Source organism: Parasteatoda tepidariorum, chromosome 8 (genome assembly GCF_043381705.1).
Source record: "Parasteatoda tepidariorum isolate YZ-2023 chromosome 8, CAS_Ptep_4.0, whole genome shotgun sequence".
Taxonomy (NCBI): domain Eukaryota; kingdom Metazoa; phylum Arthropoda; class Arachnida; order Araneae; family Theridiidae; genus Parasteatoda; species Parasteatoda tepidariorum.
In genome coordinates, this window is record NC_092211.1 from 8,309,596 (window position 1) to 8,322,540 (window position 12,945).

Below are 12,945 nucleotides of genomic sequence, written 5' to 3' on the forward strand. Positions count from 1 at the left end.
AAATATAAATATTTAAACAATTTTTGTGCAAAATTTTTCTGCACATGCATTTGAATATAAATTTCTGAGATTTTAAATCTGTTATTTTACCTTAATTTTAATTAAAAAATATTTTAAAACCTGCTGATTACCTATAGTATAATTAAATTTCAATATAATGCATGGCAACTGTTGGTAGTTTTGAAGTTTATTTATTTTCTTGGCAAACTTCAGTTTTTGACGGTTTAAACCAGTATTATACCCTTGTCATGTCAAAAACCCAACCCTGCTTAAAAATTATTCTAACAATGTACACACATAAAATTAAGATAGAAGCAAGGTAAGACAAATTGGAACACATTTATCTAGCATACGGTTAAAAACAAATTTTGTGATTAAATTGAGGTAAAATATATTTTATAGTCGTTCGACTTGATAAATATGAACTATTACTTAAGAAAAGACTAATTTTTAGCTTATTTTAATACTATTTATGAAACGAAATGACAATGATCAGGAATTACCCCAGTGATCAATAATTACCCCATCTGTAGGGGGCAACATTTGATATAGTTTCCTATAATCAATTATAATGTTTACAGTAGATGTGAAACAATTAAACAAGAGCTTACACTATTTTCATATCAAAGAAAAAGAAAGTAACTCAAAATATTTATTATTAAGAGAAGGAGGGGGATCTTTGCAGAAATGTGCACATTTTGAAACCCATCTTTGAAATGGAAAATACAGAAAGCAGTTTAAAAGATACTTATTTTGTTAGATTAAACAATAAACTATTATTAAGTAAATGTAGCTGTACCTTAGTAAAGTGTACAAGCATTCTTTTCCATGTCTCTAATTTAGAAAAAAATTATTTTTTTAAAATAAAACTTAGGTGATCATTATTTACCCCAGAAACAGAGTGATCGTGAATTACCCAGTGTCACCCTACTTTGTTTGTCTTTTAAGAGGCTAGTATTGTTGCTCTTTGTTCCCAGAAGTTTTTTTTAACCTATAATTCACTTTATTTCCCAAACGAATGCACAACATTTATTGAAAAATTGAAATATTTGTAAATGTTGCATTTTCCATTTCATTTTAGAGAAAGGATTCAGTCTCCTCTACAATGTGTAAATCTATAAAAATTCACTTTTAATAATTATAATTTTTCCGTATTGAATTTTAATCTATGAAAATTCCCTTTATTTTCCAAACAAATTTACAACATTCATGAATGAATTAGAATGTGATTTATAAATATTGCAGTTTCCCTTTTATTTTTGAAAATGGTTTCAAAGTTCCATCTGCAATGTGGTAACAAATTTTCTTAAGTTCTTAATTAAAATACAGTCGGACCTGTTTAATTCGAATTTTACGAAAAAGGCAAAATATTTGAGATAGAAGTTCCGAGTTACACAGGTACTTTAAAAAATTAAATTTAATTAAGAAATTAAATTAAAAATGCTTTAATTATTTTTAGTAGAATTTTTGTAGTACCTTCTTTGTTACGATTATTCTTTTAAGGTTAGAAAAAGCAGCAAATCCCCCATAATCAACATTTCCCTGAGATTCAAGAAAAGTTTGTAAGAGTTTTACTGCTTTTTCTGCCTCTTTTGCACTCCCTTTTGGTTTATCAATATGATCTTCAGCTTTTTCATCTGATATTCCTTTGACATTATGTATGATTTTCGCATGTTGCCATACTCATAAAAATCTTCAAAATTAATGTCAACATTAAATCCAGATTTTATTGCATTCCATTCTTGCTAATTTGGCACTGCATTTGAAGTGTCAACAGTTTCTTCTTTACTGATGTCTTCAACCTCTTGGTCATCATCTTCACAGCATTCTTAAAACCAGCCTTTTTAAAACCAATTTGGATACTTTTTAGAGTCGCATTTTTCTCCAGGCATAACAGCCATTCTGATAGCATCCAACACATTTATTTTTGGAAGATAACATTTTCCATCAATGGCATCTACAAGTTTGTGTACCAACTTTTTTCTATTGTTCACTTTAACACTCCTAATTATCCTTTGATCCATTGGTTGCAATTTTGAGCTGAACATGAATTTCAATTCCTAGCCTAGCTATTGCTATTCGTAGCTTCTTATTGATATTGAAAGCTAGCCCCTCGTAGTCACTCCATCCTACTCATCAACCCCTCACTTACTGCCAGAATCATTGTATTCCTTTCTAATTAAGGAATTGCTGGGATAGTGATCGAAATTAATCTCTGTCTGCAAGTTCTACTGATAAAGAAAGTTTTGTTGTTTGGACATTTGTGATCCATTATTACATGGTGCGTAGCATTTTTAAAAAGTGCTTAAAGGTGCTTATTTTCAATATTCGTTTTTTAAAAGCTTTGAAAGGTGCTTTTTTCATTGGGTGTTTTCAAAAAGTGCTTAATTTTCCCTTTTCGAAAATGAGATTTTTTTCTTTACCATGTCGGTTTTTGTCACGTATCATGCAAAGCGTGCTTTTCACATTGTTCAATTCAACGTTTTTCCAATTCATTCAACGATATATTTTGGCGTATTGTTGTTTCATAGCGTATGAAAGCGCCTATCATTTTACATGTTTGATGAAATACTTGCGAGTCCGCATGTGCGTCTACCGAGCTGGTTTCGTTGAGATTGTTGCACTCTCATGTGTAATTATGTTGCATTTAGCAAGATATTTTCAATTTCAGGCTTCATTTCCCCCCATCTGATATTGAACCGAAAAGTCTCTTGATCATTTTATAATGGCTAATATAATCAAAAAAAGAGTTTTTTGTCAGAAATTAGTTATTTTTTTCATGATCATGTAATGTCTTTGAAAATTATTTTGCATTTTGTTAATGTATATAGTGCTTGCAAATATTTTTTGAATGCTTAGGTACTTAAAAGGTGCTTATTTTTTGTTGAAAGATTTGGCTAGGTCTAATTCAAAATACTGAGGTTTTGGAAAGAAAAAAAAAAGTTCCGACATTAACATGGAAGATACATTGATTTTAGACAGTGAATGTAGGGAATTTTAGAAATTTTGAGATAGGCTTTCGAGATAAACAGGTTCAACTGTAATATTTGAAGTTTTGTTAGAAATTTTTTTAAATAATTAAATAGTGTTATTATTTTTTTTTTAAAACAACAATATTCAATTAATGCAAGAGATGAATTTCCTTTTGAAATATAGATTATCAAAAATTCTCAATTGGCTGCCCTCCTACATCAATATTTTATTGTCAAATTTATAAAATAATTCTGATTAAATACTTTTATACATTGATCTTACTAGTAAAAATTTGAAAAATGTTTTAAAAATTAATTTTAATTTTTTTAAAAAAAAATAGTAAAACAAAGACAAAAATGTCCTGTCCGCAACATTTTACCTATTATAAGTCCCCTTTTCAGCATGTAAAAAAATATTTTTAAGATTAGTTGTTAATTAAAATAATTTTTGGAGTTTTGTGGCACACAGTTTCTTTTGTAGTTAAATGGTGTTAATTCAATGAAAAATAATGTAAAGACCATTCAACTAGAATTAGTGCAGAAATTCCATTTGAAGTATGGTTTTTTGAAAGTGTTTAATTTTGATGTCCCCTCGTATGACTATTTTCTCTAATTTTTAAAAGGTAAACTTTGTGTAAAATTCCAATTTGACTTACTTTTATAAATTGGTCTTAAAGAATCTTTAGCAAATTTTAAAAAATTTTCTCCTTTTTCCCTCTTTTTTAAAAAAAAAAAAAAAAGAAAAGAAAAAAAAGCACAAACAAGGACAAAATGTCCCGCAACATTTTACTTACCATAGAATTGCGCTATCACTTTGTTTGCTACATTATTGAAGTAGCTGAATGCTTTTAACAGATTTACAGGGTATCTGCGCACCTGGAAAATTATGAAAAATCATGGAAAGTCTTGAATTTCAGTAGCGAACAAAATTTGTCAAGATTATAACTATATTAAAAAAAAAAAATCATTGATTTAGATCGCCGAAAAATCTCATTTTTAAAATGAATTAAATTTAACCCCTCCTCCCAATTTCATGGTATTCCGAATATCTGAATTTGTAACGAAATCCCCTCTCACAGTCATATTTTTATTAAAATTTAAAATGTTTTTATCATGTTCTTTAAAAATTATGGTGCTCTTTCAATAAATGAAAGGAAAAAACGGCATTTCTAGAGCAAATTATCTTTTAAACTTCTGTGATTTCAGAATTTTGATTATTATTATTTTTTTTATTTTATCAGTTTAAAATTCTAGCTGAAGCAAGCCAGTTCTAGTCATTAGCGAAATATTTTTATCCCAAAATGTGAACAGAAAAATCATTAGTATTTTTATTCAGAAATGAGAACTCAGGAGTATTTCTTTCCTTTCCAATGAACAAGAAAAATATCTTTTAAATATAATTCTGCAGTAGAAAAGAGAAGAAAAAAAAAAATTTTTTTTTTTTGCTTTTTTATTTTTTCAGCTATTTTATATCTTCCTTTATTCTCTTTTTTAAATTTAAAATCTATAAATATGAAGATGCAGAGTATAACAGTTTGGTTATACCAATCATTTCAATTAATATTATCATAATGCTTTTTTAAATTGATTGTTGTGTTTTTGTCGGAGAAAATAGTAACTTCGTTAAGTCATGAAAATTTTTTGGAATTAGTCATGTAAAGGCATGGCTTAGAAAATCTAAAAGTAGGAGATACTTAATGCATAGATTTATCCAAAATTGTGAAAATTTTAGTGGATTGGTAAATTTCTTGTCAATTTCGCATTTAACCCTTAGCGATCTGGAAGAATTTCTAGCTTACTTAGGTATAATTGTAATAATTAATTAAAATAGTTATAAGAGTATAATTAGTTATAGTAATGAAACTTATTGTTAATATGACAACAATAAGAGTATGAAGACTTTTTTCCGCCATGTAAGCAGGGTTTGTTGATTTAAATCAGCTTGATTTAAATCACGATTTAAATCATGATTTAAATCAAATGATAATTTTAAAAAATCATTGATTTAAATCAACTGATATTTTTATATATATATATATTGATTTTAAAAGTTGAAAAACAATGTTTTAAATTATTGATACTTTAATTATTTTCTTTTCTTAGTTTTAAAATTTATTTTAAATAAATTGCTGCATTAAATAATTTTAGTTAACGAAATTACTTTCTTTCTTGATGTATGTTAAATTTCAACACATTTGAAATTACAATTTTCAAAATCTTTTGATTCTTGAGATTGAAAGTACAGATTGAAATAAACATTTAATGCAGTCTTAATATAGACTTGCATAACTGTAGAAAGTAATTAATAAACATGAAATCTTTTCAAAAAAAAAATGCAAATAATGTTAATTAAAATTCTACCATTTGATTGAAAAAGCATGGAATTAAAATCTACATTATATTTTATTGGTGGAAAATGTATATTTCTGAAGCTTGAGGTTATATTAAAAAGAAATTACCCTCATATGCCAAAAATAGAAAAAAAGGCTGATGAATTTAGATATTCTTTTTCCTGATATAGTATCATTCTTCCCTTTCGAAGTCTATTTGAAGCAGTAGGGTTATTAACTGGTATTTTTTTCTCATAATATGTTTACAGTATCTTTGACATTATCAGATTTTCTATAAAGAAATTTTGTGAAAAAAAAATTCCAAGGAGTACATAGATTTTTTTTAAAAATTAATTAGCCTAACTTATCTATTTTGATATAGGATTAAAAATGAATATTTTAATGTAAAAATATATAGATTAAATATTTATTTTTTGATAAATGAATAGGTTTCATTTATAAACAATATCTGTTACATTTATTTTGGCATTTTAAAAATCAAGAAGAAAAAATTTAAAAAAATCACAATTTTAAATTAAAATTATGGTTTGCTAATTGAAACTTTGTTAAAGAACAGGGAGTTAAAGACCAGGGATCTGTCCAAGCCAAATTTACTACCGTTTAGCGGTCTCTTCACAAATTCAAATTTAGGAAAAAATTTTATTTTTGAGTCTCGTACGAAACGATAAATTTGTATTTTTACCATATTTTTGTGTTGATTTTTAAATATAATTTTCAATTTTCACAAAGTATGTACCTCTCAGAAAAACCTCGACAGACCCCTGAGGAATTCTTTAAATTCTCTATTTCATCCAATCTTTAAATTTCATTCATGCATTTGTTTCAAAATGGTTGCTATGCATTCAAAGCTATGTATTATAATGAAAAATTATTTTAGCAAGTTAGAGTTTCTAAAATATTGTTATAATATAGTTTTAATATTAATTTAATTTTTTGATTAAACATTTATAAAGTTTTTTGAATCAAAAATTAAAGTTCTTATAATGTATTTGAATAAAAAAAAATAAAAAAATCTGATTTAAATCAAAAAAATTTGTTTTTTTTGTTTGTTGTTTTTTTAAAAAAAAATCAAAAAAATCACAAACCCTGCATGTAAGGTAAGTAACAGAATGCGGCTTTTATGGCGGCATCGGTTAACTTAAGGGTTGAATGGTGACTAACTCATTAGAGTTAAAAACAGTATTCAAAATGAAATTTCGAAGGCTATATTTAAGAAAATTTTTGAATTTTCTAAGGACAAAGAATAAGGAGCTAACTACTACTCCTCAAAACTGTTTTATTAAGAATTATATTTATTTATTTTTACTTCAACCTTCATTTTAGAAAGCTGCGTGCCAAAATTATATAATCGACTTATTTTGTGTATAATCGAATTTTTATTTTTACAATGAACCTCATATCATTGGTTAATTTTTTATTTTATTTAAACTTATTTTTACCTCAAAAAAAGTTTAACATCAATCCCAAAACTGAAGGCCTATAAATAATTATACATTCGGAAAAGAGCAAAGTCTATTAAGAAAATAATTTCATTTAATCTTGATTTTTATAAATAATAAAATTATTAGTAGTTCAAGAAAATTATAATATATATAATCCAAGATAGTTAAGAATTACTTAAGATAAATGTTGATTATTTTACTCCTCATGTAACTATAAATGAAATGGTATTTATGTCTGAATTTCAGCTCTGATTTTTGATCTTGCTGTGCTAACCCATGCTAATGGTGATAAAATACTTCTCTAAAAAAAGCAATACTTTCTTTTTTAAAATAGTAATCAAAGCTTGTATAGGTAATAAACAGTACAAAAATAATTTGTGCAGTTGGGTGAATGTTATTGGGTTAAGTTGGGAGAAAGTTAAAAATTATCATTTTACTTATTAAATATCAATTTAAACTTTATTTAAACAATAAGAAATATTACTTATTAATTTTTCAATTTATTTTAACAATAATGATAAAATATTTCTCTAAAAAAAGTATTTTTTTAGTAATTAGTATAATTATAACTTGAAGAGGTAATAAATTGTACAAAAATAATGTGTGTCGTTGTCAAGTTAGGTGAAAGTTAAAAATTAACTTTTTCCTTATTTTTTAATATATTTATTACTTCAATACATTTATTTATCATATATTTATTGATTTAATATATTTATTAATTTACTATATTTAATGATTTAATATATTTATTAATATTAATTTGAACTTTAACAATAAGGCAAACTTAACAAAAGTTTGGAGAGTGATAGATTTGAGGAGTTTTCATTCCCCCTTTTTTCTTCACAAATTGAAAAAATAGAATAATGCATCTATTTAATACGTGCATACACTCAAAATCATTGAAGATTTTAAAGCATTTACTCATCCTTTTTGTTCCCCATTCTCTTAGTTAATCTGCGAAAACTGATTCATTTGCATTTTCCCTTTCATCTTATTTAATTTACATCAACCGCTTTAGGTTGAAAAGAAGATTTTGCTTTCAGGCTGGAATTAAGGAAACAGAAATATTTTTTCCAAATCTATTTAAATCCGCGACATTCCGCCCACCCCTTTCGAAGAAAACAAGAGAACTTTTCTTTTGGTTCGCGAAGGTTGCATTTCGAAAGCCTCTTCACTTTGTAGTAGGCATTTAATTGTAGTGCATAGCGGAATTTCAACCATGCGTCGAAACGCACGACTGCTGCTGCTGACGATTTTTTTCTTTCTTGTGGCAACGCATTTAAATAATGACATCCACAATATGAATGAGTGTCTTTTTTTTGTGCTGGAAGAGGAATTAACCATCGGTCCTCAGTGTCTTCATGTTACCTTACAATATTAGTGAGGGCCGTAATAGGTTGTAATGGATTTTGTTCTTAACATTCATCTTTTTTTGAGGGCAAGTTAAGCTTTATTTGGACGTCCTGTAAAAAGAAAACAAATGTCATAAAATTAAAGCAATTATATTTTGTCCTCCACCTTCCATTGGCCTTGAAATTTTTATTAATTGCATCGTCCTTTTCACTTTTATGTTATAACTTACACGCTTTTTTGAGAGAAATATATAAAATAGGCTTGAGTTGTTGATGCATAACACTGATTAAAATCGTCAGAAACAATGGACGATACTTAAGAAATCATAATGCATATAAATTTTTTGTATTATATTTAAAACATTAAATGAATACACAAATCTCTACAAATGTAATATGTCAATTACATATAAATACTTATATGTAAAACTTTGTGGTACAATTGTCTTTTTTTATGAGTTAGCAGTAGTAAATGATTGCATGCTATAAATTTATGTTTGAATATATATTACTAAAAATCTTCGTCTTTATTTATACTTATAAATATTTAATTTTTACAACTACTCAGTATTAACCGAGTACAGCGTCAAAACTTGTCTGAGTATGTTAATATTAAAAATCTGTTATTTTATCTCAGTAAACTGTTATCTCAATATGCTAAGTGTGCTGAGTATTTGGTAAAATATTAATTAAAATGATATTGTGTACATGTTGTGTTGATGTTTTAATTTTCACAAATTATTTTTAAATTTTCACAAAGTAGGTACCTTTAAAAAAAAACCTAGACAGACCCCTGCAAGTCGAATTTATAGTTTTAAACAGACGAAAAATGTTTTTAGAGCTCCCATCTTTTCAAGGAATTTTTAAACGAACTCTATGAAATCAAAACTGTCAAACAATAAATATTTCAAAATCTATGTTTTCAGAGGGGCTCCTCGTACTTGGTAAAAAAGAGAAAAATCAGGAAGGAAAAGAGAGAAAAGACAGAATTTTAGTGATTTGCGCATGTCAAAAATGTGATATCCTTGTATTTTTTATTATTATTAATTATTTTACTCATTTACACTTTTTGTTAATAAATTTGAAGCGCCTGTGTAAATGAACATAAATATCGTATAGTGAAAGAGTAAAACAGCTCCTTTTCTTTTTTTCTTTCCCTTTTCCTAGAAAAAAAAAAATAATTCTAAACTTCCGTTTCTTATCTACGCATTCCTTTACTTTTTCTTAACTCCCACAAGGGGTTAAAGTCTTCCCTCCCTCCTGAAATTCCTTTATCGTGACGAACTCGGACAATGCAAAGCTGGTATTCATTTCATATACTATCTTTCTTCAATTTTATAAAAATATTTTATTCATTTAAATCTTATTGAAATGACGCATCATTGCGCTACTGTATAAGTTCGCTATAGCGACAAAATAATTTATTTTTTTTTTGAATTAAGTTAAAATTTTTCAACTATCAATAGTAAATCTCTTGTCTATTATTATTAAAATGTATGAGTTAACATAATTAAAAACATTTCAAATTCAAGTTCATTTAATGTCGATCATGAACGGAAAATATTTCAGACCATTTATAGTTAGTAGATTGATAAAGCTTTTGTATTTTGATGACTAACAAAATCTCTGAAATTCCCCATATGTAAAATATTAGTATGTTGTGGCAACAGCTATCATGAAATTTATATGATTTCGTAAAATCTACTGGATTTTTTTCCCCTATTCATGCTGTCAGCTATGACACTACAATGCTTCAAATATATTTTCTTTTGTAACTTCTGCTGGGTTTTTTCCCATCTTGTGTTTGTATCAGGGTCTATTTCATTTTCAAAGGAATGTTGAGAAATGAATAAATTACTGTATTGAATTAATAATACATAGGAACTCCTCCCTTCCTCCAAATCGATCGCGTCATTGCTGGAACTCTATTACTTTTTGGAACATTTCCCACAATAATAAGTCACTGGGTGTAAACTAGATCATAAATTTTTTTAGTGGATATGCGAAATCGGATGCTGTAAAATAAGCGAAGAAAGAATGTCTTATGATCAGAATGATTAAGACTTAATCTTCCAGCTAGAATTGGTAAACTCTAAAAAGTTTTGTTCTGATTCTTTATAACTAAAATAGAGATCTATATGGAAAACTTTGTTCTAAATACAGGGTATCTGCGCACCTGGAAAGTCATGAGTTTCAGTAGTGAACAAAATTTGTCATGATTTTAACTATTTAAAAAAAAAAAAAAATCATGGAAAGTCATAGATTTAGATCGCCGAAAAATCTCATTTTTAAAATGAAACAGGATGCGTAGCGTTTTTAAAAAGTGCTTAAAGGTGCTTATTTTTGATTTTCGTTTTTTAAAAGTCCTTAAAGTTGCTTTTTTTCATTGTGTGTTTTTAAAAAGTGCTTAATTTTCCCTTTTTCAAAATGAGATTTTTCCTTTGCTATGTTGATTTTCGCTTCAAATTATGCAAAAAGATACAGTTCAGATTGTTCTATTCATCGTTTTCACAATAATTTCAACCCCAATCTATTGCGGCGTATTGTCAGTCCGTAGCGTATAAAAACGTCATTCGTTTTACATGATTCAAAATTTCATGATTTTTGACAATTGTCAAAAAGAATGCTAAAAGATTTTTTTTCTTCACAATACGATTAAAACAAGATAAAACCGTCAATTGTCAAAAACCTTCCAACCCTACCTAATTATATTTTTTTAAAGTGCTTAAAAATATTTTTTGAGCGCTTGAAAAATGCTTAAAAGGTGCTTATTTTTTGTTGAAAAATTTGGCTACGCAACCTGTGAAATTTACCAACCCCCCCAATTTCACGGTGTTCCGAATATCTAAATTTGTATCATAATCCCCACTCACAGTCATATTTTATTAAAATATAAAATGTTTTTATCCTGTTTTTTTTAAAAATTTTTTTTATAAAAATTATGGTGTTTCTTCAAAAAGAAAAAACATGATTTCTAAAGCGAATTATGATTTATTTGTGATTTCAAAATATTTGTTATTACTATTTTTTTTTTTTTTTTTTTTTTTTTTTTTTTTTTTTTTTTTTTTTTTTTTTTTTTTTTTTTTTTTTTTTTTTTTTTTTTTTTTTTTTTTTTNAGAAAAATCAGGAGTATTTCTTTCCTTTCGGATGAGCAAGAAAAGTATCTTTAGAATATAATTCCGCAGAAAAAAAAGAAGAAAAAAATTATTTGCTTTTGTATTTTTTTCCAGCTATTTTATCGCTTCAACTTTTTCTTTACTCTGTTTTTTAAAATTTAAAATCTTTAAACATGAAGATGCAGAGCTTTGGTTATACCTATCATTTCAATGAAAGTTGTTATAATGCTTTTTTTAAATTCATTGTTGTGTTTTTGCCGGAGAAAATAGTCACTTCGTTAAGTGATGAAAAGTTCTTGGAATGAGTCATGCAAAGTCATGAATTTGAAAATTGAAAATGTAACAGATTCCCTATAAACAATTTTACTATTTATCAAAAGGAAGATTGAACAGGGGAAATTATAAAACATCGAATAATAAATTTTAAGGTATGTTTTCATAACTGCTTAAACTTTCTTTTTTCTCTCTTAGATATTTTCTTCCCCTTATGACTTAAACACCATATTTTTTTTCTTCTATCCACCCATTAAAGATGTTTTTTTTCCTGCTTCACAAATGTCTCTTTATTTTCCCCATATCCAGCATATTTATGACAAATCGATGTTCGGCCTAATGAGATTGAAATATTCGAACACACCATTTTGCCCCAGTTTACGGCACATTACAAGTCAGTCTTGCGTATCTATATAACAGGTTAGATTAGTTTTTCTTAAAGAGTGGTGCCGATATCCTGCCCTCCTCATCCTTTTTGGGAATATCCTCGGGTATCGGCATTCCTTCCGGATTTTCCATTCATTCGTCTGGTTGCCTCTCTTGGAAGATGCTGAGCGATGGCGGGATGCCGATGTGTGTTTCGTGAGTAATTGTTTGTTTACCTTCACATTTTATATCGTCTGCTTCTTCTTTCTTTGCGGTTTTGGAGGTTTTTTTTTCTTTCTTCGAATTCCAATGCAGCTGGATATATTTACACTAAGTTGATTGGAAACACCGTTGAGTGTTGATGGAGAAACAGTTCCACTGTAATTTTGCCCTACTGAAAGAAATTGTACTACAGTCCCTAGACATAATCTAAGATTCTATGTCAAATCTTAATTATCTGGTGATACTATACAACTTTATTGTTTGTACTGGGTTTGTACTTGTTTACGTTAGTCTATCAAGTGGTTAAACATTATAATGTAATTCATTAAAAATAAATACCAAATGGAAGTATGTAAAAAATCCCTCAACCCATTACATCTGTGTTTGAATGTAAACTCGTGCAAATCACGTGATTATTATAAAACTACAGTTTCGTCTAATAATTTAATCTAATTATTATAATATTCTAACATGATGCTTGATATAAAGAATATTTTATTTTTGTATAATATACCGTTTAATTTATTCAATCGTCGAATTTAGATTATATATCGTCTCATTTAATCAATTAATACACGAACGTAAACAAGTGCAAACCGGTTTAGTCGCGTAAAAAAAAAAATAAAGCTGTATAGTATAGTACCTAATAATTAAGATTTTACATAGAATCGTAAAGTGCGTTTAATAATATGGCCAGGGTGTGTACTTAATAATCGAATATAACGTGTAATTTATATACAGTCAGACTTCCCTTTAACGAACTTCCATTTTGCGAATTTCTCAATTTTGTGATTTTTTTTAGAGGAACCAAGAACAATTCTTCTTAAAATAATAATCTTCTTTATTAACGC

General features: G+C 27.2%; 1 protein-coding gene across 3 annotated transcripts in view; it reads left to right on the plus strand.

Annotated features, from left to right (window-relative positions):
- LOC107451326 (serine/threonine-protein kinase PAK mbt) overlaps positions 1 to 12,945 on the plus strand; it is a 52,357-nt gene that overhangs the window by 3,831 nt on the left and 35,581 nt on the right. For 2 of the 3 annotated variants that reach the window (XM_071184175.1, XM_071184174.1), the window contains exon 1: positions 12,039 to 12,088. The exons of the other annotated variant lie outside the window; for it this stretch is intronic. In XM_071184175.1, the coding sequence (XP_071040276.1) occupies positions 12,054 to 12,088 (35 nt within the window). In that variant the 5' untranslated portion in view covers positions 12,039 to 12,053. Of the gene's footprint in view, positions 1 to 12,038; positions 12,089 to 12,945 lie in introns of those variants that run through there. 3 annotated transcript variants of the gene reach the window in all.